Genomic DNA, 24691 nt, shown 5'->3' on the forward strand with positions numbered 1-24691 from the left:
AACAGTTTTATGGTCCTCGCCTTTGGAACAGTTTTATGGTCCTCGCCTTTGGAACAGTTTTATGGTCCTCGCCTTTGGAACAGTTTTATGGTCCTCGCCTTTGGAACAGTTTTATGGTCATTGCCTTTGGAACAGTTTTATGGTCCTCGCCTTTGGAACAGTTTTATGGTCCTCGCCTTTGGAACAGTTTTATGGTCCTCGCCTTTGGAACAGTTTTATGGTCCTCGCCTTTGGAACAGTTTTATGGTCCTCGCCTTTGGAACAGTTTTATGGTCCTCGCCTTTGGAACAGTTTTATGGTCCTCGCCTTTGGAACAGTTTTATGGTCCTCGCCTTTGGAACAGTTTTATGGTCCTCGCCTTTGGAACAGTTTTATGGTCCTCGCCTTTGGAACAGTTTTATGGTCCTCGCCTTTGGAACAGTTTTATGGTCCTCGCCTTTGGAACAGTTTTATGGTCCTCGCCTTTGGAACAGTTTTATGGTCCTCGCCTTTGGAACAGTTTTATGGTCCTCGCCTTTGGAACAGTTTTATGGTCCTCGCCTTTGGAACAGTTTTATGGTCCTCGCCTTTGGAACAGTTTTATGGTCCTCGCCTTTGGAACAGTTTTATGGTCATTGCCTTTGGAACAGTTTTATGGTCCTCGCCTTTGGAACAGTTTTATGGTCCTCGCCTTTGGAACAGTTTTATGGTCCTCGCCTTTGGAACAGTTTTATGGTCATTGCCTTTGGAACAGTTTTATGGTCCTCGCCTTTGGAACAGTTTTATGGTCCTCGCCTTTGGAACAGTTTTATGGTCCTCGCCTTTGGAACAGTTTTATGGTCCTCGCCTTTGGAACAGTTTTATGGTCCTCGCCTTTGGAACAGTTTTATGGTCATTGCCTTTGGAACAGTTTTATGGTCCTCGCCTTTGGAACAGTTTTATGGTCCTCGCCTTTGGAACAGTTTTATGGTCCTCGCCTTTGGAACAGTTTTATGGTCCTCGCCTTTGGAACAGTTTTATGGTCCTCGCCTTTGGAACAGTTTTATGGTCCTCGCCTTTGGAACAGTTTTATGGTCCTCGCCTTTGGAACAGTTTTATGGTCCTCGCCTTTGGAACAGTTTTATGGTCCTCGCCTTTGGAACAGTTTTATGGTCCTCGCCTTTGGAACAGTTTTATGGTCATTGCCTTTGGAACAGTTTTATGGTCATTGCCTTTGGAACAGTTTTATGGTCCTCGCCTTTGGAACAGTTTTATGGTCATTGCCTTTGGAACAGTTTTATGGTCCTCGCCTTTGGAACAGTTTTATGGTCCTCGCCTTTTGAACAGTTTTATGGTCCTCGCCTTTGGAACAGTTTTATGGTCCTCGCCTTTGGAACAGTGTTATGGTCCTCGCCTTTGGAACAGTTTTATGGTCCTCGCCTTTGGAACAGTTTTATGGTCCTCGCCTTTGGAACAGTTTTATGGTCCTCGCCTTTGGAACAGTTTTATGGTCATCGCCTTTGGTACAGTTTTATGGTCATCGCCTTTGGAACAGTTTTATGGTCATCGCCTTTGGAACAGTTTTATGGTCCTCGCCTTTGGAACAGTTTTATGGTCCTCGCCTTTGGAACAGTTTTATGGTCCTCGCCTTTGGAACAGTTTTATGGTCCTCGCCTTTGGAACAGTTTTATGGTCCTCGCCTTTGGAACAGTTTTATGGTCCTCGCCTTTGGAACAGTTTTATGGTCCTCGCCTTTGGAACAGTTTTATGGTCCTCGCCTTTGGAACAGTTTTATGGTCATTGCCTTTGGAACAGTTTTATGGTCCTCGCCTTTGGAACAGTTTTATGGTCCTCGCCTTTGGAACAGTTTTATGGTCCTCGCCTTTGGAACAGTTTTATGGTCCTCGCCTTTGGAACAGTTTTATGGTCCTCGCCTTTGGAACAGTTTTATGGTCCTCGCCTTTGGAACAGTTTTATGGTCCTCGCCTTTGGAACAGTTTTATGGTCCTCGCCTTTGGAACAGTTTTATGGTCATTGCCTTTGGAACAGTTTTATGGTCCTCGCCTTTGGAACAGTTTTATGGTCCTCGCCTTTGGAACAGTTTTATGGTCATTGCCTTTGGAACAGTTTTATGGTCATTGCCTTTGGAACAGTTTTATGGTCCTCGCCTTTGGAACAGTTTTATGGTCATTGCCTTTGGAACAGTTTTATGGTCCTCGCCTTTGGAACAGTTTTATGGTCCTCGCCTTTGGAACAGTTTTATGGTCATTGCCTTTGGAACAGTGTTATGGTCCTCGCCTTTGGAACAGTGTTATGGTCCTCGCCTTTGGAACAGTTTTATGGTCATTGCCTTTGGAACAGTGTTATGGTCCTCGCCTTTGGAACAGTGTTATGGTCCTCGCCTTTGGAACAGTTTAGGGCTTCAACTATTACTTGGGTAACTCGAGTAACTCAAGTACAAAAATTGATCGAGGCAAATTATCTGCCTCGAAGCGTCGTTTAACTAAAATCACGTGGTGACAATTTCTGCATCATGGCGGCATTCTCAGACCACTGCGCTGTTCGGAGGGATGACATCACTGCTTCAGTAAACATATAAAACATCTAAACATGTATAAAATGTATAAAAGCAGAGCCTGTGGCCTACGGTGTGTCTGTACAGTCTGACTGTTTCAGCCGGACTGATGACGGACATTTCCACCAGCAGCGGCAAGCGCTTTGCTTTCTGTCTGAAGATCCTCCTTGCTTTGGTCTCTACTGGCAGAGAATGAAGAAGAGGGGAGGAAAAGACCGAAAAGTGGCAGTGTGGGACCATTTCACACTGAAAAGGACAGAAAACGTAGAGTTGGCGTACCACCCCCCCACTTCACCGCTCCAGGAGGAGATCCAGCTTTCTGATTTATACCAGCAGCAGCAGCGGCTGGTAAAATGTACAGAGTTCTAACCTGTGATATCAGTCAGCAGTGACGAGGCATGGCGAGGTGTCGGCTGCTAACGCACGCTAACCGTCTGGTAATCCGTCCCTCATCTGTCTCTCCTGCACACACGCAGAGTCAAAGCGCATGTTTTAGGCAGCCTCTGTTCCTGCAGCAAACTTTTATTCTGGATTAAACAGACACACTTTTAACAGAGGGGTGGACCCTCTGCCTGTGGGGGTGGGGGGTTGCCTTCAGGCTCTTGGGGCCAGTGCTCTGTCTGTCCTGAGTGGCCGGTGCCCAGGAGGGCCGGGCTTTAGCGGTCCAGGGCCATTGGGGCCTGTTCCCCCTGACTGTGGAGGCTCTGGCTGGGCTCAGAGTGCTAGCAGGGAAATACATGACGGCGCGTCTACCTGTTAGAACCACAGACTGTAAAAAGAGAGGGACAGATTCTCCGTGACGTCACCCATAGGTTCCTGAAGAGCTGAATTGAAGCTCGGTGGGCGGTTCCTACCGTCACCATGTTGGTAGCGTCATGCACGTCGTCTCGCCCGGAAAACACAAATATGGGCAAAGATGTGGAGCTGAGAGGGGGGCTGTGAGCGTCATGGCGGATGACGGACATCGAGTGAACTCCGAGGTTTCTGTAGCTAAAAGCTAACCGAGCTAACCCCGAGATAACGTGAGCTACCCAGCTAACGGAGGTAAGCGGGCTAAAGCTAAGTCACATTGATTACCGGCTAAAAACCGTGATTGTTCTATGTCCTTCGTCCTTGAAGCCAGAGATTGGTACCTGTCAATAAAAAGGACCTGCATGGGGACATGGGAGTCTATGGGGATCTGCTCTGTTTTGGAGCCAGCCCCTATTGGATGAGGGGGGAACTGCAGCTGAATGCACTTCAGCATAGGCTTCACTTTTAACCACCGGAGGTTGCCCTCAGAACCCTTCTGGGCACTCAGCGACCGCGGGGCAAAGAAGGAACTGTAGTGAGTGGCAGAGCGGTTAACAGGGGGTGAAGCAGAGTGATTAAAGAAGACAATAGGAAACACAATGATGATAGCTAAAAATAACCAAACAACACATTGAGCCCTTTAATGATCAGACATGAACCCTAAATGGATGCCAGGGTCGATCTCTCTCTATGATGCTGGGTGGGCGGAGCTTGCGTTGGAGCTTGGCACGCTACTGTTGCAGGTGGACGCTAATTTCACTCCACACTGAGTTCGCTTGAGAACGGCGGCTGGTCTTCAGGTGTGAGAGTAGACTGTCTCACTACCCACGCTACCACAGGGATTATTCTGCCCTCTGTCGGATGGTGCGTTACACTGCTGCGTCAGGATCAGCAGAATAACGCAGAATAAAATCAGATCATGGGCATTTCTCCAAAAGATGACAGTAAAGCCTGGTTCAGGCAGACTCTGTTAGATGTGACAGGACGTGCCTGGATGGACCAGGAAAGAAAAGAGAGAATATTATCTTCCCTTAACAGTTTAGTGAAGAGGAGGTTAGAGATTAGATGAAAGACAAATATGTATTATTGCAGAGTTTAGCAAATTTTAAGAAATTTAGAAAGAACTGTTAGAAGCAGAGGACGAGTTCAGAGCACATCTAACATGTTTACATGTATTTTACAAACTACTGATCAGTGCAGGTGGAGGAGATAAGGAGAAGCTTGGATGAGGAAGGCAGAGCAAAGGAAAGGAAAACATGAGAGAGGGAAGTGAGGAAGAAGAGTGTGTTCATTAAAGGCCTTATGCTCACAGAAGGGGATGATGTCATAGCATTTTTAGTTGTAACAACACATTGGATGAAGTAAAGAATAAACCGAAAGATGAGGGACGTGATGTGTGGCGTTGGGAGCTGATACTGTTGGGTTGGTGTGCATTGCGTGGACTGGATGGGCTTGGGCTTCTGTTTAATCCCTTTCAGACATTAAATGGTGACTTTTGTTTCTTTAAGATTACAGTTATTTTTATGTTTATTATGACTAAATAAATTGACGTTGACTGAAAATAAACGGAGAAAGACTTTGGGCTGTGCTTGTTAAATACCCAGCTGAGAGAGATCTCAAGCTTTAAAACAGGAACGACACACCAACATCGTCTTCATGTGTTAAAGCTGCGTTATCTTCTTGGCGAGGTCATGTTCAGCTTTCCCAGGGAAACACTGACTTATGGATCCACTGCCACTATAATCTCACACAGATACAGTTATGATCCAAAGTCCAGGATTTTCACAGCACAGAACATGGTCCACATGATATGTTTAACAGTATTCAACAGAAGAACATTATAATTATGAGACTATAATCACATGACCAAATGATTCAGATGCAGCCTCAGAAGCTCGTCTGCTGCACGGCGTCGACCACGGCAGCTCACCGCCCCTTTAACCCTTGTCAGCATGCACCATGGTCTCCACAGGGACCCCAACATGTTAACATGCCCGAGGGGGATTCAGGGGGTGGACTGGGGAAGGGGGAGTTCTTGGTCTGGACCACTGCAGAGTTCTGGGTGTCACACATGCTGTCGGTCAGGACACTGGAGCAGAAACGGTCCCTACAACATGCTGAAACACTCCACCTCCCTCCTGTGTCAGCTCTGAGTCCTTGAGCAGGACCTGATATGCAGATGTGACTGCAGGGACCCGGCCGCTGCTGATGGGGCCCGGGGATCCCAGAACCAGAGGGTCTGGCAGAGCCCTGCTGGTTGTGACTGTGAACAGTGTGGAAATGGATTTTATGGGGGACATGTGGGCTTGGTTTTCACCTTAGACCTCTGGAGGTGATGGATCCTCCTTGTCCTCAGACTGACTGTGGGATTTTCTGGAAGTAAAAGACTAATGGATGTGGCTGGCAGGCAGCACAAGTCCCACCCCGACTACAGAGTCAGATGATGTTTTCTGGAATAAGCTGCACCCTGATTCTGTCAGAAAGACTGTTGTGTTCACTCAGTTCTCTGTGGAAAACCTGGATCTGCTTCCTTGAACCTTTGCCCCCCTCTCTGATCCTTTACATGTCAGTCTTTATTAATTACACATATGAACCTGATTTATCAACCAGGAAGCTTTAATAGACATGTGTTGGGCACTTCCTGGCATAAATTTCTGCTTGTATGCTGATTGGTGGGGGGGGCGTGGTGACTTTAGTGGATCTGATTCCTGAGCAGACCGAGTGGTCCGAGCTGAATGATTATACACACCTACATATATTCCTGGCATTGTATCCACATGACCAGGCCACACAATTAGGCCAAAGATCAAACATTTTCATTATTTCTGCTTAGCTTCATACTACACTTTGAACATGCATACAAAGTTCTGCAGTCCTGCAGACTTTTGCAACTGAACAAGGTCCCAGTATTTTCTCTGCTCTGCTGCTGTGAAGCAAAACATCAGTTCTTACAGACAAAACAACTTCTGGCACGCTCTACATCTCTAGCTGTGCCTTATCACAAAACATTTATCTTCAGCGTCTCTGACAAAACATGCACCAGGCAGGCCGTTAAGGACGTTTAAAGACAGCACACAGATGATTGCTGAGTATTCCTGGCTCGTGTACATTTCTAAATTTTCAGCCCAGACAACATAAGGCTGCATTAACTGTATGACAATAAATAAGGTGGTAATTTCCTGGCTTCGGTGTACGCCACTCAGGTGCAATATGACCAATCTTAGTAGAATATTAGGAAAGGTTGGAATCCTCCATGTTTTTATTTGCTGACAGCCCTTGCACAGCTAGAGACAGCAAACCAGTAAACCTGAATGATTTAGATCCTCCCTATTTGTAGAGACAAATTAGGTGAATTTCCTTCCAATCGTGCTTTATAAAGAACAGGAAACTCTGTCAGACAGTTTTACATTCACCATAAAACCTGAAGGTCTTCATCCTGACAAGAAGCAGGAGAAATGCCCGTGATCTGATTTTCAATCTTTAATATATATATATATATATATATATATATATATATATATATATATATATATATATATATATATATGTATATTCTTGTTCTTTACCATTTGCAGATCCTTCACGGGACTTGCCACCATATGAGCAAACTTACACACAAACAGATTTCTTTGTGAATGGCCGCTATGGCCCTGTGATGTCAACCAAGCCAGCCAATCACAGTTTTAATTCACCCATGAAGAGAGTCACCAAAAATAACAAAAATCTCCTATAATATTTCCACACAACTCTCCAGAGAATAGCAGGTCAGACCTCTATTTTTAATTCCTCTTATGGAGAGTGAACCAGCCCACACTTTAATGTATTTTTGCTTTTTCTTTTTTTTTTTTTTTTTCTCTCTGTTCCAACTTTTTCATCTGATACATGCTCATAAAGCTTCCTTCTGGAAACCCACATTCTTCACAGCAGAATGTCAAATAGTTTACTTACATCTTCACCATATTGCTGCTTTAAAAACACCTTCATAGAATTTGGTTTAGGTTGCTCCTCCTTTCCCCCTATAGTCCCCATCGTCACCTGGTCTTATATTTCTGTTATGTCAGTCCTAAAAGTCTGCTCACAGGGCTTCGTTTAGTAACCTGATCTCGTATTTCTACTCACAGGGCTTCGTTTTGGAACCTGATCTCGTATTTCTACTCACAGGGCTTCGTTTAGTAACCTGATCTCGTATTTCTACTCACAGGGCTTCGTTTTGGAACCTGATCTCGTATTTCTACTCACAGGGCTTCGTTTTGGAACCTGATCTCGTATTTCTACTCACAGGGCTTCGTTTTGGAACCTGATCTCGTATTTCTACTCACAGGGCTTCGTTTTGGAACCTGATCTCGTATTTCTACTCACAGGGCTTCGTTTTGGAACCTGATCTCGTATTTCTACTCACAGGGCTTCGTTTTGGAACCTGATCTCGTAGAGTCTATATCTCTGTTTTTGTTTTATTTTTGTTTTATTTTTATTTATTGTCAAAGTCAGTCCTAAAAGTCTACTCACAGGGCTTCGTTTAGTAACCTGATCTCGTATTTCTACTCACAGGGCTTCGTTTTGGAACCTGATCTCGTATTTCTACTCACAGGGCTTCGTTTAGTAACCTGATCTCGTATTTCTACTCACAGGGCTTCGTTTTGGAACCTGATCTCGTATTTCTACTCACAGGGCTTCGTTTAGTAACCTGATCTCGTATTTCTACTCACAGGGCTTCGTTTTGGAACCTGATCTCGTATTTCTACTCACAGGGCTTCGTTTTGGAACCTGATCTCGTATTTCTACTCACAGGGCTTCGTTTTGGAACCTGATCTCGTATTTCTACTCACAGGGCTTCGTTTTGGAACCTGATCTCGTAGAGTCTATATCTCTGTTTTTGTTTTATTTTTGTTTTATTTTTATTTATTGTCAAAGTCAGTCCTGGGGGAAAGGAGCACGACCACCAATATTATGAAAACAGTCGACAATTTTATAAACAAAACTGTTTCAGTTCAATTAGCATTAAGAATCACTCAGTCTATAATATTATATCAAAAACCACATTGAAACTTAATAAATGAGTAACATATTAAAACTACACTATATACTATACTATATACTTGTCTGGGCTTGATGGGGCTTGGGTCATGCCACTCTGGTACGTGGCGACTACAGTGTGTCTGCAGAGGGGTGATGGGGATTAGGGGGACGAGTGTTCATGGGAGGAGGGATGGGTGAGCTGTCCCCTTTTCCACTCTCCTGCTGCCCCCCACCACCCCCTACCACCTAATGTCCGTGTCTGCTGGGATGTGGCCTCGGGCCAGGTCAAATGTCTGGGTGGGGTGCTTATGGCCTCTTGGGGACGGGCACATGGACTGTGGGTGGACAGACAGGAGGCACTAACCCTGCCTCCTTCCTTGGTGACTTCTCGCCCCCCCCCCATCCTCAGCTCCGTGCTTGGTGGGCTGGGCGGGCCTTGGGGAGCTCCCATCTGACACTTCAGGGCCTGGCTGTGGTCCTCTTACAAACACACAGTTCATCGTTGCCGCTTGTTCATGATCACACATGCTCATTCACACGTGCATGCCCACAGTCTTTTCCCATCTGCTTTCTACTGAATGTTGCTGATATTTATGTGTTGTCAGGTTCCGTGCATGTATGTTTACAGGAGTTCTTGTCGATCATTACTAATCTTAATCAGGTATGCTGCAGTTCCATAGTACTGTCGAGGTGTGTGTAAATATACTGTGATTTTGGCAGCTTAGACAAAGTTTTCCTTTATACTTGAATTCTGCACCTTTCTTTCATCTTTCTATTGTTCTCTCTTCCAACTTCCCCTCCCCCTCCAGGTTCAGCATCGCTGTATCAGGACTGGTGATTACAATAAAAATAAAAGATTCAGAATATCAAGGGCAGCCATATAGTAGACACGTCTCCCTTGGTAGAGTAAATCTGTCTGGCTTGATGCTGGACAGGACAGGATTTAAAAAAAAAAAAAAAAAGAAGGTTTCTGGCTCGATTCCCGGCTGGGGGCAGACTCAGATTCTCCCTGTGTTGGGTTAATATGTCAGAATTGTTCGAAACAGCGAGTGTGAGTCTCTGTGTGGTCCTGTAATGAACTGGCGACCTGTCCACGTGTACCATGGCTCTCGCCCATTGATCGCTGGGATAGACTTCCGAAACCCTAAATTGGACTAAGCTTGGAAAATGAATGAATGTTTTCATTCTTGTGCTGTTGGTGTCGCCGTTTCTCCCGATGTTTTGCGGACGGCAGGTCAGAGTTGCCGTCGAGGTTCTCCCACCAACGTAGGCAAGTTTTAGTATGGCAGCTGTATGTAAGAGGCCCGTGCCCTCTGACTCTGGTCTTGTGTCTCCAGCTTCCCAATGGTGTGACCCAGAGCCACGCCATGTACCAGGACCGTTTTGGGAAGCTGCAGGAACACTTGCGCCAGCTGGCCCTCCTTTTTCGGAAGCTCCGGCTGCTGTATGAGCGATGCATGGAAATGACCTCAGACCTACAGGAGGAACCAACAGAGGTAGGGGTCCAGGTTCACCACAACCGGGATTGTTGGGTCTGTCTGAACCGCTGTCTTCTGTTGCAGCTGGTTCCATTTGTGGGAGAAGATCCAGGTTCTGTCAGGGTGGAGTCATGCAGTCCTGCTGTCAACCAGGAAAGACAGGAAATTCTGGAGGTGGGTTTATGTCCTGTCGACCTGGTGGACCTAGTCCTGTAGGTCTATGTCCGGGTACTCCTGTAGGTAGGTCTACGTCCCGGTCTTCCTGTAGGTCTACGTCCCGGTCTTCCTGTAGGTGTACGTCCAGGTCTTCCTGTAGGTCTACGTTCCAGTTCTCCTGTAGGTCTACGTCCCGGTCTTCCTGTAGGTCTACGTCCCGGTCTTCCTGTAGGTGTACGTCCAGGTCTTCCTGTAGGTCTACGTTCCAGTTCTCCTGTAGGTCTACGTCCCGGTCTTCCTGTAGGTCTACGTCCCGGTCTTCCTGTAGGTCTACGTTCCAGTTCTCCTGTAGGTCTACGTTCCAGTTCTCCTGTAGGTCTACGTCCCGGTCTTCCTGTAGGTCTACGTCCCGGTCTTCCTGTAGGTCTAGGTCCAGGTCTTCCTGTAGGTCAGGGTTAGGGTTAGGTCTATGTCCCGGTCTTCCTGTAGGTCTACGTTCCAGTCCTACTGTAGGTCTACGTCCCGGTCTTCCTGTAGGTGGACGTCCAGGTCTTCCTGTAGGTCTACGTCCCGGTCCTCCTGTAGGTCTACGTCCCGGTCCTCCTGTAGGTCTGCGTCCCGGTCTTCCTGTAAGCCTCGGTCCCGGTCTTCCTGTAGGTCTACGTCCAGGTCTTCCTGTAGGTCTACGTTCCAGTTCTCCTGTAGGTCTACGTCCCGGTCTTCCTGTAGGTCTACGTCCCGGTCTTCCTGTAGGTCTACGTTCCAGTTCTCCTGTAGGTCTACGTCCCGGTCTTCCTGTAGGTCTACGTCCCGGTCTTCCTGTAGGTGTACGTCCAGGTCTTCCTGTAGGTCTACGTTCCAGTTCTCCTGTAGGTCTACGTCCCGGTCTTCCTGTAGGTCTACGTCCCGGTCTTCCTGTAGGTCTACGTTCCAGTTCTCCTGTAGGTCTACGTCCCGGTCTTCCTGTAGGTCTACGTCCCGGTCTTCCTGTAGGTCTACGTTCCAGTCCTACTGTAGGTCTACGTCCCGGTCTTCCTGTAGGTGTACGTCCAGGTCTTCCTGTAGGTCTACGTCCCGGTCCTCCTGTAGGTCTACGTCCCGGTCCTCTTGTAGGTCTGCGTCCCGGTCTTCCTGTAAGCCTCGGTCCCGGTCTTCCTGTAGGTCTACGTCCAGGTCTTCCTGTAGGTCTACGTTCCAGTTCTCCTGTAGGTCTACGTCCCGGTCTTCCTGTAGGTCTACGTCCCGGTCTTCCTGTAGGTCTACGTTCCAGTTCTCCTGTAGGTCTACGTCCCGGTCTTCCTGTAGGTCTACGTCCCGGTCTTCCTGTAGGTGTACGTCCAGGTCTTCCTGTAGGTCTACGTTCCAGTTCTCCTGTAGGTCTACGTCCCGGTCTTCCTGTAGGTCTACGTCCCGGTCTTCCTGTAGGTCTACGTTCCAGTTCTCCTGTAGGTCTACGTCCCGGTCTTCCTGTAGGTCTACGTCCCGGTCTTCCTGTAGGTCTACGTTCCAGTCCTACTGTAGGTCTACGTCCCGGTCTTCCTGTAGGTGTACGTCCAGGTCTTCCTGTAGGTCTACGTCCCGGTCTTCCTGTAAGCCTCGGTCCAGGTCTTCCTGTAGGTTTACGTCCCGGTCTTCCTGTAGGTGTACGTCCAGGTCTTCCTGTAGGTCTACGTCCCGGTCTTCCTGTAAGCCTCGGTCCAGGTCTTCCTGTAGGTTTACGTCCCGGTCTTCCTGTAGGTCTACGTCCCGGTCTTCCTGTAAGCCTCGGTCCAGGTCTTCCTGTAGGTTTGCGTCCCGGTCTTCCTGTAGGTTTACGTCCCGGTCTTCCTGTAAGCCTCGGTCCAGGTCTTCCTGTAGGTCTACGTCCCGATCTTCCTGTAAGCCTCGGTCCAGGTCTTCCTGTAGGTTTACGTCCCGGTCTTCCTGTAAGCCTCGGTCCAGGTCTTCCTGTAGGTTTACGTCCCGGTCTTCCTGTAAGCCTCGGTCCAGGTCTTCCTGTAGGTTTACGTCCCGGTCTTCCTGTAGGTCTACGTCCCGGTCTTCCTGTAAGCCTCGGTCCAGGTCTTCCTGTAGGTTTACGTCCCGGTCTTCCTGTAAGCCTCGGTCCAGGTCTTCCTGTAGGTTTACGTCCCGGTCTTCCTGTAAGCCTCGGTCCAGGTCTTCCTGTAGGTTTACGTCCAGGTCTTCCTGTAGGTCTACGTCCCGATCTTCCTGTAAGCCTCGGTCCAGGTCTTCCTGTAGGTTTACGTCCCGGTCTTCCTGTAAGCCTCGGTCCAGGTCTTCCTGTAGGTCTACGTCCCGATCTTCCTGTAAGCCTCGGTCCAGGTCTTCCTGTAAGCCTCGGTCCAGGTCTTCCTGTAGGTCTACGTCCCGATCTTCCTGTAAGCCTCGGTCCAGGTCTTCCTGTAAGCCTCGGTCCAGGTCTTCCTGTAGGTCTACGTCCCGATCTTCCTGTAAGCTTCGGTCCAGGTCTTCCTGTAGGTCTACGTCCAGGTCTTCCTGTAGTTCTACGTCCCGGTCTTCCTGTAAGCCTCGGTCCACGTCTTCCTGTAGGTTTACGTCCCGGTCTTCCTGTAGGTCTACGTCCAGGTCTTCCTGTAGGTCTACGTTCCAGTTCTCCTGTAGGTCTACGTCCAGGTCTTCCTGTAGGTCTACGTCCCGGTCTTCCTGTAGGTCTACGTCCAGGTCTTCCTGTAGGTCTACGTCCAGGTCTTCCTGTAGTTCTACGTCCCGGTCTTCCTGTAAGCCTCGGTCCAGGTCTTCCTGTAGGTTTACGTCCAGGTCTTCCTGTAGGTCTACGTCCAGGTCTTCCTGTAGGTCTACGTTCCAGTTCTCCTGTAGGTCTACGTCCCGGTCTTCCTGTAGGTCTACGTCCAGGTCTTCCTGTAGTTCTACGTCCCGGTCTTCCTGTAGGTCTACGTCCCGGTCTTCCTGTAGGTTTACGTCCAGGTCTTCCTGTAGGTCTACGTTCCAGTTCTCCTGTAGGTCTACGTCCCGGTCTTCCTGTAGGTCTACGTCCAGGTCTTCCTGTAGTTCTACGTCCCGGTCTTCCTGTAAGCCTCGGTTCAGGTCTTCCTGTCGGTCTACGTTCCAGTTCTCCTGTAGGTCTACGTCCCGGTCTTCCTGTAGGTCTACGTCCCGGTCTTCCTGTAAGCCTCGGTCCAGGTCTTCCTGTAGGTCTACGTCCCGGTCTTCCTGTAGGTCTACGTCCAGGTCTTCCTGTAGTTCTACGTCCCGGTCTTCCTGTAAGCCTCGGTTCAGGTCTTCCTGTCGGTCTACGTTCCAGTTCTCCTGTAGGTTTACGTCCCGGTCTTCCTGTAGGTCTACGTCCCGGTCTTCCTGTAGGTCTACGTCCCGGTCTTCCTGTAAGCCTCGGTCCAGGTCTTCCTGTAGGTTTACGTCCCGGTCTTCCTGTAAGCCTCGGTCCAGGTCTTCCTGTAGGTTTACGTCCCGGTCTTCCTGTAAGCCTCGGTCCAGGTCTTCCTGTAGGTTTACGTCCCGGTCTTCCTGTAGGTCTACGTCCCGATCTTCCTGTAAGCCTCGGTCCAGGTCTTCCTGTAGGTTTACGTCCCGGTCTTCCTGTAGGTCTACGTCCAGGTCTTCCTGTAGGTTTACGTCCCGGTCTTCCTGTAGGTCTACGTCCCGGTCTTCCTGTAAGCCTCGGTCCAGGTCTTCCTGTAGGTTTACGTCCAGGTCTTCCTGTAGGTCTACGTCCAGGTCTTCCTGTAGGTCTACGTTCCAGTTCTCCTGTAGGTTTACGTCCCGGTCTTCCTGTAGGTCTACGTCCCGGTCTTCCTGTAGGTCTACGGCCCGGTCTTCCTGTAGGTCTACGTCCCGATCTTCCTGTAAGCCTCGGTCCAGGTCTTCCTGTAGGTTTACGTCCCGGTCTTCCTGTAGGTCTACGTCCCGGTCTTCCTGTAAGCCTCGGTCCAGGTCTTCCTGTAGGTTTACGTCCCGGTCTTCCTGTAAGCCTCGGTCCAGGTCTTCCTGTAGGTTTACGTCCCGGTCTTCCTGTAAGCCTCGGTCCAGGTCTTCCTGTAGGTTTACGTCCCGGTCTTCCTGTAGGTCTACGTCCCGATCTTCCTGTAAGCCTCGGTCCAGGTCTTCCTGTAGGTCTACGTCCTGATCTTCCTGTAGGTCTACGTCCCGATCTTCCTGTAGGTCTACGTCCCGGTCTTCCTGTAAGCCTCGGTCCAGGTCTTCCTGTAGGTTTACGTCCCGGTCTTCCTGTAGGTCTACGTCCAGGTCTTCCTGTAGGTTTACGTCCCGGTCTTCCTGTAGGTCTACGTCCCGATCTTCCTGTAAGCCTCGGTCCAGGTCTTCCTGTAGGTTTACGTCCCGGTCTTCCTGTAAGCCTCGGTCCAGGTCTTCCTGTAGGTTTACGTCCCGGTCTTCCTGTAAGCCTCGGTCCAGGTCTTCCTGTAGGTTTACGTCCCGGTCTTCCTGTAGGTCTACGTCCAGGTCTTCCTGTAGGTCTACGTCCCGGTCTTCCTGTAAGCCTCGGTCCAGGTCTTCCTGTAGGTTTACGTCCCGGTCTTCCTGTAGGTCTACGTCCCGGTCTTCCTGTAAGCCTCGGTCCAGGTCTTCCTGTAGGTCTACGTCCAGGTCTTCCTGTAGGTTTACGTCCCGGTCTTCCTGTAGGTCTACGTCCCGGTCTTCCTGTAGGTCTACGTCCAGGTCTTCCTGTAGGTCTACGTCCCGGTCTTCCTGTAAGCCTCGGTCCAGGTCTTCCTGTAGGGTTACGTCCCGGTCTTCCTGTAGGTCTACGTCCCGATCTTCCTGTAAGCCTCGGTCCAGGTCTTCCTGTAGGTCTACGTCCTGATCTTCCTGTAGGTCTACGTCCCGATCTTCCTGTAGGTCTACGTCCCGGTCTTCCTGTAAGCCTCGGTCCAGGTCTTCCTGTAGGTTTACGTCCCGGTCTTCCTGTAGGTCTACGTCCAGGTCTTCCTGTAGGTTTACGTCCCGGTCTTCCTGTAGGTCTACGTCCCGATCTTCCTGTAAGCCTCGGTCCAGGTCTTCCTGTAGGTTTACGTCCCGGTCTTCCTGTAAGCCTCGGTCCAGGTCTTCCTGTAGGTTTACGTCCCGGTCTTCCTGTAAGCCTCGGTCCAGGTCTTCCTGTAGGTTTACGTCCCGGTCTTCCTGTAGGTCTACGTCCAGGTCTTCCTGTAGGTCTACGTCCCGGTCTTCCTGTAAGCCTCGGTCCAGGTCTTCCTGTAGGTTTACGTCCCGGTCTTCCTGTAGGTCTACGTCCCGGTCTTCCTGTAAGCCTCGGTCCAGGTCTTCCTGTAGGTCTACGTCCAGGTCTTCCTGTAGGTTTACGTCCCGGTCTTCCTGTAGGTCTACGTCCCGGTCTTCCTGTAGGTCTACGTCCAGGTCTTCCTGTAGGTCTACGTCCCGGTCTTCCTGTAAGCCTCGGTCCAGGTCTTCCTGTAGGGTTACGTCCCGGTCTTCCTGTAGGTCTACGTCCCGGTCTTCCTGTAGGTCTACGTCCCGGTCCTCCTGTAGGTCTACGTCCCGATCTTCCTGTAAGCCTCGGTCCAGGTCTTCCTGTAGGTTTACGTCCCGGTCTTCCTGTAGGTCTACGTCCCGATCTTCCTGTAAGCCTCGGTCCAGGTCTTCCTGTAGGTTTACGTCCCGGTCTTCCTGTAGGTCTACGTCCTGATCTTCCTGTAAGCCTCGGTCCAGGTCTTCCTGTAGGTTTACGTCCCGGTCTTCCTGTAGGTCTACGTCCAGGTCTTCCTGTAGGTTTACGTCCCGGTCTTCCTGTAGGTCTACGTCCCGATCTTCCTGTAAGCCTCGGTCCAGGTCTTCCTGTAGGTTTACGTCCCGGTCTTCCTGTAGGTCTACGTCCCGGTCTTCCTGTAAGCCTCGGTCCAGGTCTTCCTGTAGGTTTACGTCCCGGTCTTCCTGTAAGCCTCGGTCCAGGTCTTCCTGTAGGTTTACGTCCCGGTCTTCCTGTAGGTCTACGTCCAGGTCTTCCTGTAGGTCTACGTCCCGGTCTTCCTGTAAGCCTCGGTCCAGGTCTTCCTGTAGGTTTACGTCCCGGTCTTCCTGTAGGTCTACGTCCCGGTCTTCCTGTAAGCCTCGGTCCAGGTCTTCCTGTAGGTCTACGTCCAGGTCTTCCTGTAGGTTTACGTCCCGGTCTTCCTGTAGGTCTACGTCCCGGTCTTCCTGTAGGTCTACGTCCAGGTCTTCCTGTAGGTCTACGTCCCGGTCTTCCTGTAAGCCTCGGTCCAGGTCTTCCTGTAGGTTTACGTCCCGGTCTTCCTGTAGGTCTACGTCCCGGTCTTCCTGTAGGTCTACGTCCCGGTCCTCCTGTAGGTCTACGTCCCGATCTTCCTGTAAGCCTCGGTCCAGGTCTTCCTGTAGGTTTACGTCCCGGTCTTCCTGTAGGTCTACGTCCAGGTCTTCCTGTAGGTTTACGTCCCGGTCTTCCTGTAGGTCTACGTCCCGATCTTCCTGTAAGCCTCGGTCCAGGTCTTCCTGTAGGTTTACGTCCCGGTCTTCCTGTAGGTCTACGTCCCGATCTTCCTGTAAGCCTCGGTCCAGGTCTTCCTGTAGGTTTACGTCCCGGTCCTCCTGTAGGTCTACGTCCCGGTCCTCCTGTAGGTCTACGTCCCGATCTTCCTGTAAGCCTCGGTCCAGGTCTTCCTGTAGGTTTACGTCCCGGTCTTCCTGTAGGTCTACGTCCAGGTCTTCCTGTAGGTTTACGTCCCGGTCTTCCTGTAGGTCTACGTCCCGATCTTCCTGTAAGCCTCGGTCCAGGTCTTCCTGTAGGTTTACGTCCCGGTCTTCCTGTAAGCCTCGGTCCAGGTCTTCCTGTAGGTTTACGTCCCGGTCTTCCTGTAGGTCTACGTCCAGGTCTTCCTGTAGGTTTACGTCCCGGTCTTCCTGTAGGTCTACGTCCCGATCTTCCTGTAAGCCTCGGTCCAGGTCTTCCTGTAGGTTTACGTCCCAGTCTTCCTGTAAGCCTCGGTCCAGGTCTTCCTGTAGGTTTACGTCCCGGTCTTCCTGTAGGTCTACGTCCCGGTCTTCCTGTAAGCCTCGGTCCAGGTCTTCCTGTAGGTCTACGTCCCGATCTTCCTGTAGGTTTACGTCCCGGTCTCCCTGTAAGCCTCGGTCCAGGTCTTCCTGTAGGTTTACGTCCCGGTCTTCCTGTAGGTCTACGTCCAGGTCTTCCTGTAGGTTTACGTCCCGGTCTTCCTGTAGGTCTACGTCCCGGTCCTCCTGTAAGCCTCGGTCCAGGTCTTCCTGTAAGCCTCGGTCCAGGTCTTCCTGTAGGTCTACGTCCTGATCTTCCTGTAGGTTTACGTCCCGGTCTTCCTGTAGGTCTACGTCCCGGTCTTCCTGTAAGCCTCGGTCCAGGTCTTCCTGTAGGTCTACGTCCCGATCTTCCTGTAAGCCTCGGTCCAGGTCTTCCTGTAGGTCTACGTCCCGATCTTCCTGTAAGCCTCGGTCCAGGTCTTCCTGTAGGTTTACGTCCCGGTCTTCCTGTAAGCCTCGGTCCAGGTCTTCCTGTAGGTTTACGTCCCGGTCTTCCTGTAAGCCTCGGTCCAGGTCTTCCTGTAGGTTTACGTCCCGGTCTTCCTGTAGGTCTACGTCCCGATCTTCCTGTAAGCCTCGGTCCAGGTCTTCCTGTAGGTCTACGTCCCGGTCTTCCTGTAAGCCTCGGTCCAGGTCTTCCTGTAGGTTTACGTCCCGGTCTTCCTGTAGGTCTACGTCCCGATCTTCCTGTAAGCCTCGGTCCAGGTCTTCCTGTAGGTTTACGTCCCGGTCTTCCTGTAGGTCTACGTCCAGGTCTTCCTGTAGGTCTACGTTCCAGTTCTCCTGTAGGTCTACGTCCCGGTCTTCCTGTAGGTCTACGTCCAGGTCTTCCTGTAGGTTTACGTCCCGGTCTTCCTGTAAGCCTCGGTCCAGGTCTTCCTGTAGGTTTACGTCCCGGTCTTCCTGTAGGTCTACGTCCAGGTCTTCCTGTAGGTTTACGTCCCGGTCTTCCTGTAGGTCTACGTCCCGATCTTCCTGTAAGCCTCGGTCCAGGTCTTCCTGTAGGTTTACGTCCCGGTCTTCCTGTAGGTCTACGTCCCGATCTTCCTGTAAGCCTCGGTCCAGGTCTTCCTGTAGGTTTACGTCCCGGTCTTCCTGTAGGTCTACGTCCAGGTCTTCCTGTAGGTTTACGTCCCGGTCTTCCTGTAGGTCTACGTCCCGATCTTCCTGTAAGCCTCGGTCCAGGTCTTCCTGTAGGTTTACGTCCCGGTCTTCCTGTAGGTCTACGTCCCGATCTTCCTGTAAGCCTCGGTCCAGGTCTTCCTGTAGGTTTACGTCCCGGTCCTCCTGTAGGTCTACGTCCCGGTCCTCCTGTAGGTCTACGTCCCGGTCTTCCTGTAAGCCTCGGTCCAGGTCTTCCTGTAGGTTTACGTCCCGGTCTTCCTGTAGGTCTACGTCCAGGTCTTCCTGTAGGTTTACGTCCCGGTCTTCCTGTAGGTCTACGTCCCGGTCTTCCTGTAGGTCTACGTCCCGATCTTCCTGTAAGCCTCGGTCCAGGTCTTCCTGTAGGTTTACGTCCCGGTCTTCCTGTAAGCCTCGGTCCAGGTCTTCCTGTAGGTTTACGTCCCGGTCTTCCTGTAGGTCTACGTCCCGATCTTCCTGTAAGCCTCGGTCCAGGTCTTCCTGTAGGTTTACGTCCCGGTCTTCCTGTAGGTCTACGTCCAGGTCTTCCTGTAGGTTTACGTCCCGGTCTTCCTGTAGGTCTACGTCCCGATCTTCCTGTAAGCCTCGGTCCAGGTCTTCCTGTAGGTTTACGTCCCGGTCTTCCTGTAGGTCTACGTCCCGGTCTTCCTGTAAGCCTCGGTCCAGGTCTTCCTGTAGGTCTACGTCCCGATCTTCCTGTAGGTTTACGTCCCGGTCTCCCTGTAAGCCTCGGTCCAGGTCTTCCTGTAGGTTTACGTCCCGGTCTTCCTGTAGGTCTACGTCCAGGTCTTCCTGTAGGTTTACGTCCCGGTCTTCCTGTAGGTCTACGTCCCGGTCCTCCTGTAAGCCTCGGTCCAGGTCTTCCTGTAGGTCTACGTCCAGGTCTTCCTGTAGGTTTACGTCCCGGTCTTCCTGTAGGTCTACGTCCCGGTCTTCCTGTAGGTCTACGTCCCGGTCTTCCTGTAAGCCTCGGTCCAGGTCTTCCTGTAGGTCTACGTCCCGATCTTCCTGTAAGCCTCGGTCCAGGTCTTCCTGTAGGTCTACGTCCCGATCTTCCTGTAAGCCTCGGTCCAGGTCTTCCTGTAGGTCTACGTCCCGATCTTCCTGTAAGCCTCGGTCCAGGTCTTCCTGTAGGTTTACGTCCCGGTCTTCCTGTAAGCCTCGGTCCAGGTCTTCCTGTAGGTTTACGTCCCGGTCTTCCTGTAGGTCTACGTCCCGGTCTTCCTGTAAGCCTCGGTCCAGGTCTTCCTGTAGGTTTACGTCCCGGTCTTCCTGTAGGTCTACGTCCCGATCTTCCTGTAAGCCTCGGTCCAGGTCTTCCTGTAGGTCTACGTCCCGGTCTTCCTGTAAGCCTCGGTCCAGGTCTTCCTGTAGGTCTACGTCCCGATCTTCCTGTAGGTCTACGTTCCAGTTCTCCTGTAGGTCTACGTCCCGGTCTTCCTGTAGGTCTACGTCCCGATCTTCCTGTAGGTCTACGTTCCAGTTCTCCTGTAGGTCTACGTCCCGGTCTTCCTGTAGGTCTACGTCCAGGTCTTCCTGTAGGTTTACGTCCCGGTCTTCCTGTAAGCCTCGGTCCAGGTCTTCCTGTAGGTTTACGTCCCGGTCTTCCTGTAAGCCTCGGTCCAGGTCTTCCTGTAGGTTTACGTCCCGGTCTTCCTGTAAGCCTCGGTCCAGGTCTTCCTGTAGGTCTACGTCCCGGTCTTCCTGTAGGTCTACGTCCCGATCTTCCTGTAAGCCTCGGTCCAGGTCTTCCTGTAGGTTTACGTCCCGGTCTTCCTGTAAGCCTCGGTCCAGGTCTTCCTGTAGGTTTACGTCCCTGTCTTCCTGTAGGTCTACGTCCCGATCTTCCTGTAAGCCTCGGTCCAGGTCTTCCTGTAGGTCTACGTCCCGGTCTTCCTGTAAGCCTCGGTCCAGGTCTTCCTGTAAGCCTCGGTCCAGGTCTTCCTGTAGGTTTTAGTCCCGGTCTTCCTGTAGGTCTACGTCCCGGTCTTCCTGTAAGCCTCGGTCCAGGTCTTCCTGTAGGTTTACGTCCCGGTCTTCCTGTAGGTCTACGTCCAGGTCTTCCTGTAGGTTTACGTCCCGGTCTTCCTGTAGGTCTACGTCCCGATCTTCCTGTAAGCCTCGGTCCAGGTCTTCCTGTAGGTTTACGTCCCAGTCTTCCTGTAAGCCTCGGTCCAGGTCTTCCTGTAGGTTTACGTCCCGGTCTTCCTGTAGGTCTACGTCCCGGTCTTCCTGTAAGCCTCGGTCCAGGTCTTCCTGTAGGTCTACGTCCCGGTCTTCCTGTAGGTCTACGTCCCGGTCTTCCTGTAAGCCTCGGTCCAGGTCTTCCTGTAGGTTTACGTCCCGGTCTTCCTGTAGGTCTACGTCCAGGTCTTCCTGTAGGTTTACGTCCCGGTCTTCCTGTAGGTCTACGTCCCGGTCTTCCTGTAAGCCTCGGTCCAGGTCTTCCTGTAGGTCTACGTCCCGATCTTCCTGTAAGCCTCGGTCCAGGTCTTCCTGTAGGTCTACGTCCCGATCTTCCTGTAAGCCTCGGTCCAGGTCTTCCTGTAGGTTTACGTCCCGGTCTTCCTGTAGGTCTACGTCCCGGTCTTCCTGTAAGCCTCGGTCCAGGTCTTCCTGTAGGTTTACGTCCCGGTCTTCCTGTAAGCCTCGGTCCAGGTCTTCCTGTAGGTTTACGTCCCGGTCTTCCTGTAGGTCTACGTCCCGGTCTTCCTGTAAGCCTCGGTCCAGGTCTTCCTGTAGGTTTACGTCCCGATCTTCCTGTAAGCCTCGGTCCAGGTCTTCCTGTAGGTCTACGTCCCGGTCTTCCTGTAAGCCTCGGTCCAGTTCTCCTGTAGGTCTACGTCCCGGTCTTCCTGTAGGTCTACGTCCCGATCTTCCTGTAAGCCTCGGTCCAGGTCTTCCTGTAGGTTTACGTCCCGGTCTTCCTGTAGGTCTACGTCCAGGTCTTCCTGTAGGTCTACGTTCCAGTTCTCCTGTAGGTCTACGTCCCGGTCTTCCTGTAGGTCTACGTCCAGGTCTTCCTGTAGGTTTACGTCCCGGTCTTCCTGTAAGCCTCGGTCCAGGTCTTCCTGTAGGTTTACGTCCCGGTCTTCCTGTAAGCCTCGGTCCAGGTCTTCCTGTAGGTTTACGTCCCGGTCTTCCTGTAAGCCTCGGTCCAGGTCTTCCTGTAGGTTTACGTCCCGGTCTTCCTGTAAGCCTCGGTCCAGGTCTTCCTGTAGGTTTACGTCCCGGTCTTCCTGTAGGTCTACGTCCCGATCTTCCTGTAAGCCTCGGTCCAGGTCTTCCTGTAGGTTTACGTCCCGGTCTTCCTGTAGGTTTACGTCCCGGTCTTCCTGTAGGTCTACGTCCCGGTCTTCCTGTAAGCCTCGGTCCAGGTCTTCCTGTAGGTTTACGTCCCGGTCTTCCTGTAGGTTTACGTCCCGGTCTTCCTGTAGGTCTACGTCCCGGTCTTCCTGTAAGCCTCGGTCCAGGTCTTCCTGTAGGTTTACGTCCCGGTCCTCCTGTAGGTCTACGTCCCGGTCCTCCTGTAGGTCTACGTCCCGGTCCTCCTGTAGGTCTGCGTCCCGGTCTTCCTGTAAGCCTCGGTCCCGGTCTTCCTGTAGGTCTACGTCCAGGTCTTCCAGTAGGTCTACGTTCCAGTTCTCCTGTAGGTCTACGTCCCGGTCTTCCTGTAGGTCTACGTCCAGGTCTTCCTGTAGGTCTACGTCCCGGTCTTCCTGTAAGCCTCGGTCCAGGTCTTCCTGTAGGTTTACGTCCCGGTCTTCCTGTAGGTCTACATCCCGGTCTTCCTGTAGGTCTACGTCCCGGTCTTCCTGTAAGCCTCGGTCCTTGTCCTCCTGTAGGTCTGCGTCCCGGTCCTCCTGTAGGTCTACGTCCCGGTCCTCCTGTAGGTTTACGTCCCGGTCCTCCTGTAGGTCTGCGTCCCGGTCCTCCTGTAGGTCTGCGTCCCGGTCCTCCTGTAGGTCTGCGTCCTTGTCCTCCTGTAGGTCTACGTCCTTGTCCTCCTGTAGGTCTACGTCCTGGTCCTCCTGTAGGTCTACGTCCTGGTCCTCCTGTAGGTCTGCGTCCTTGTCCTCCTGTAGGTCTACGTCCCGGTCCTCCTGTAGGTCTGCGTCCCGGTCCTCCTGTAGGTCTGCGTCCCGGTCCTCCTGTAGGTCTGCGTCCCGGTCCTCCTGTAGGTCTGCGTCCCGGTCCTCCTGTAGGTCTGCGTCCCGGTCCTCCTGTAGGTCTGCGTCCCGGTCCTCCTGTAGGTCTGCGTCCCGGTCCTCCTGTAGGTCTGCGTCCCGGTCCTCCTGTAGGTCTACGTCCCGGTCCTCCTGTAGGTCTACGTCCCGGTCCTCCTGTAGGTCTACGTCCCGGTCCTCCTGTAGGTCTGCGTCCCGGTCCTCCTGTAGGTCTGCGTACCGGTCCTCCTGTAGGTCTGCGTCCCGGTCCTCCTGTAGGTCTACGTCCCGGTCCTCCTGTAGGTCTGCGTCCCGGTCCTCCTGTAGGTCTGCGTCCCGGTCCTCCTGTAGGTCTGCGTCCCGGTCCTCCTGTAGGTCTACGTCCCGGTCCTCCTGTAGGTCTGCGTCCCGGTCCTCCTGTAGGTCTACGTCCCGGTCCTCCTGTAGGTCTGCGTCCCGGTCCTCCTGTAGGTCTGCGTCCCGGTCCTCCTGTAGGTCTACGTCCCGGTCCTCCTGTAGGTCTGCGTCCCGGTCCTCCTGTAGGTCTGCGTCCCGGTCCTCCTGTAGGTCTACGTCCCGGTCCTCCTGTAGGTCTGCGTACCGGTCCTCCTGTAGGTCTGCGTCCTTGTCCTCCTGTAGGTCTACGTCCTGGTCCTCCTGTAGGTCTGCGTCCCGGTCCTCCTGTAGGTCTACGTCCTGGTCCTCCTGTAGGTCTGCGTCCCGGTCCTCCTGTAGGTCTACGTCCCGGTCCTCCTGTAGGTCTGCGTCCCGGTCCTCCTGTAGGTCTGCGTCCCGGTCCTCCTGTAGGTCTACGTCCCGGTCCTCCTGTAGGTCTACGTCCCGGTCCTCCTGTAGGTCTGCGTCCCGGTCCTCCTGTAGGTCTACGTCCTGGTCCTCCTGTAGGTCTGCGTCCTTGTCCTCCTGTAGGTCTACGTCCCGGTCCTCCTGTAGGTCTACGTCCCGGTCCTCCTGTAGGTCTACGTCCCGGTCCTCCTGTAGGTCTACGTCCCGGTCCTCCTGTAGGTCTGCGTCCCGGTCCTCCTGTAGGTCTACGTCCCGGTCCTCCTGTAGGTCTGCGTCCCGGTCCTCCTGTAGGTCTACGTCCCGGTCCTCCTGTAGGTCTGCGTCCCGGTCCTCCTGTAGGTCTGCGTCCCGGTCCTCCTGTAGGTCTACGTCCCGGTGTTGTGGAATTCATCCGATTAGAAATAAATCAATAAATCAGCTGTTTTCTGTTCAATTTATTGGGCATGTACAGATGTTGCGGGCGAGAGGTCTCGAGAGCTCTGCCCCTGCCCGAGTGCTACAGTGTTCTTTAAGCAAACACAAACAACCTTTGCCTGGCAGCACGAGTCAAAACAACTGCTAGCTTGAAGATAACAACAGTCAAAGCTGAAACAGGCCTTGAACAGAACACTTAGTTTTATGCATGAATCTACTAAAGCAATCTTACTGAACTACTCTAACTATGGAGGATATATATCTTGTACCAGCTAAAAGAAACTATGCAGAATATATATCTTGTACTACTTAAAATGAACTTAATAAATGAGTAACATATTAAAACTATACTATACGCATAATTCCACCACACCCGGTCTTCCTCTAGGTCTACGTCCCTGTCTTTCTGTCCGAGTTCTTTTAATAGTCTTGATGGTTTTCTTGGTCTGTCCCGGTTTTACTGGTCTGCTTGTGACTAACCCCATTGTACTGGTTTGTTCTGGATCGGCCGGGTCTTACTGGACTGGTTTTCTGCTTCCCTTCCAGAAAGTCCGTCAGAAGAACCAGGAGATGAAGATGGTCATGGACCAGATGAGGAATCTGTTGTGGGACATTAACGCCATGCTGACACTCAGGAAGTCATAGGAGGAGGACCAAGACCTTCTGTTCTTCATCATGGACTCTCAGCTTCTCTTCCTCTTCATCCACCTCTGCAGATGTAGACATGGGTTATGATAAGATGATGATGGTGGTGATGATGATGAAGATGATGGTGGTGATGATGATGAGGATGAAGATGATAATGGTGGTGATGATGGTGGTGGTGATGATGGTGATGGTGGTGATGATGATGAAGATGATGGTGGTGATGATGATGAGGATGAAGATGATAATGGTGGTGATGGTGGTGATGGTGATGAGGATGAAGGTGATGATGATGGTGGTGATGATGGTGGTGATGGTGATGAGGATGAAGGTGATGATGATGGTGGTGGTGATGGTGGTGGTGGTGATGGTGAAGATGGTGGTGGTGATGGTGATGAAGATGGTGGTGATGATGATGAAGATGGTGGTGGTGATGAAGATGGTGGTGGTGATGATGATGAGGATGAAGATGATAATGGTGGTGATGGTGGTGATGATGA

General features: G+C 51.7%; 1 protein-coding gene across 1 annotated transcript in view; it reads left to right on the forward strand.

Annotated features, from left to right (window-relative positions):
- LOC306770152 (mediator of RNA polymerase II transcription subunit 30) overlaps positions 1 to 24349 on the forward strand; it is a 37389-nt gene extending 13040 nt beyond the window's left edge. Inside the window, exons 3-5 of the mRNA XM_079258975.1 lie at positions 9679 to 9837; positions 9904 to 9993; positions 24093 to 24349. Coding sequence (XP_079115101.1) covers positions 9679 to 9837; positions 9904 to 9993; positions 24093 to 24191 — 348 coding nt within the window. The 3' untranslated portion in view covers positions 24192 to 24349. The remainder of the gene's footprint in view (positions 1 to 9678; positions 9838 to 9903; positions 9994 to 24092) is intronic.
- The last annotated feature ends 342 nt before the right edge of the window (positions 24350 to 24691 follow it).

This window comes from Telmatherina bonti (genome assembly GCF_933228915.1).
Source record: "Telmatherina bonti genome assembly, chromosome: 19".
Classification (NCBI taxonomy): Eukaryota; Metazoa; Chordata; class Actinopteri; order Atheriniformes; family Telmatherinidae; genus Telmatherina; species Telmatherina bonti.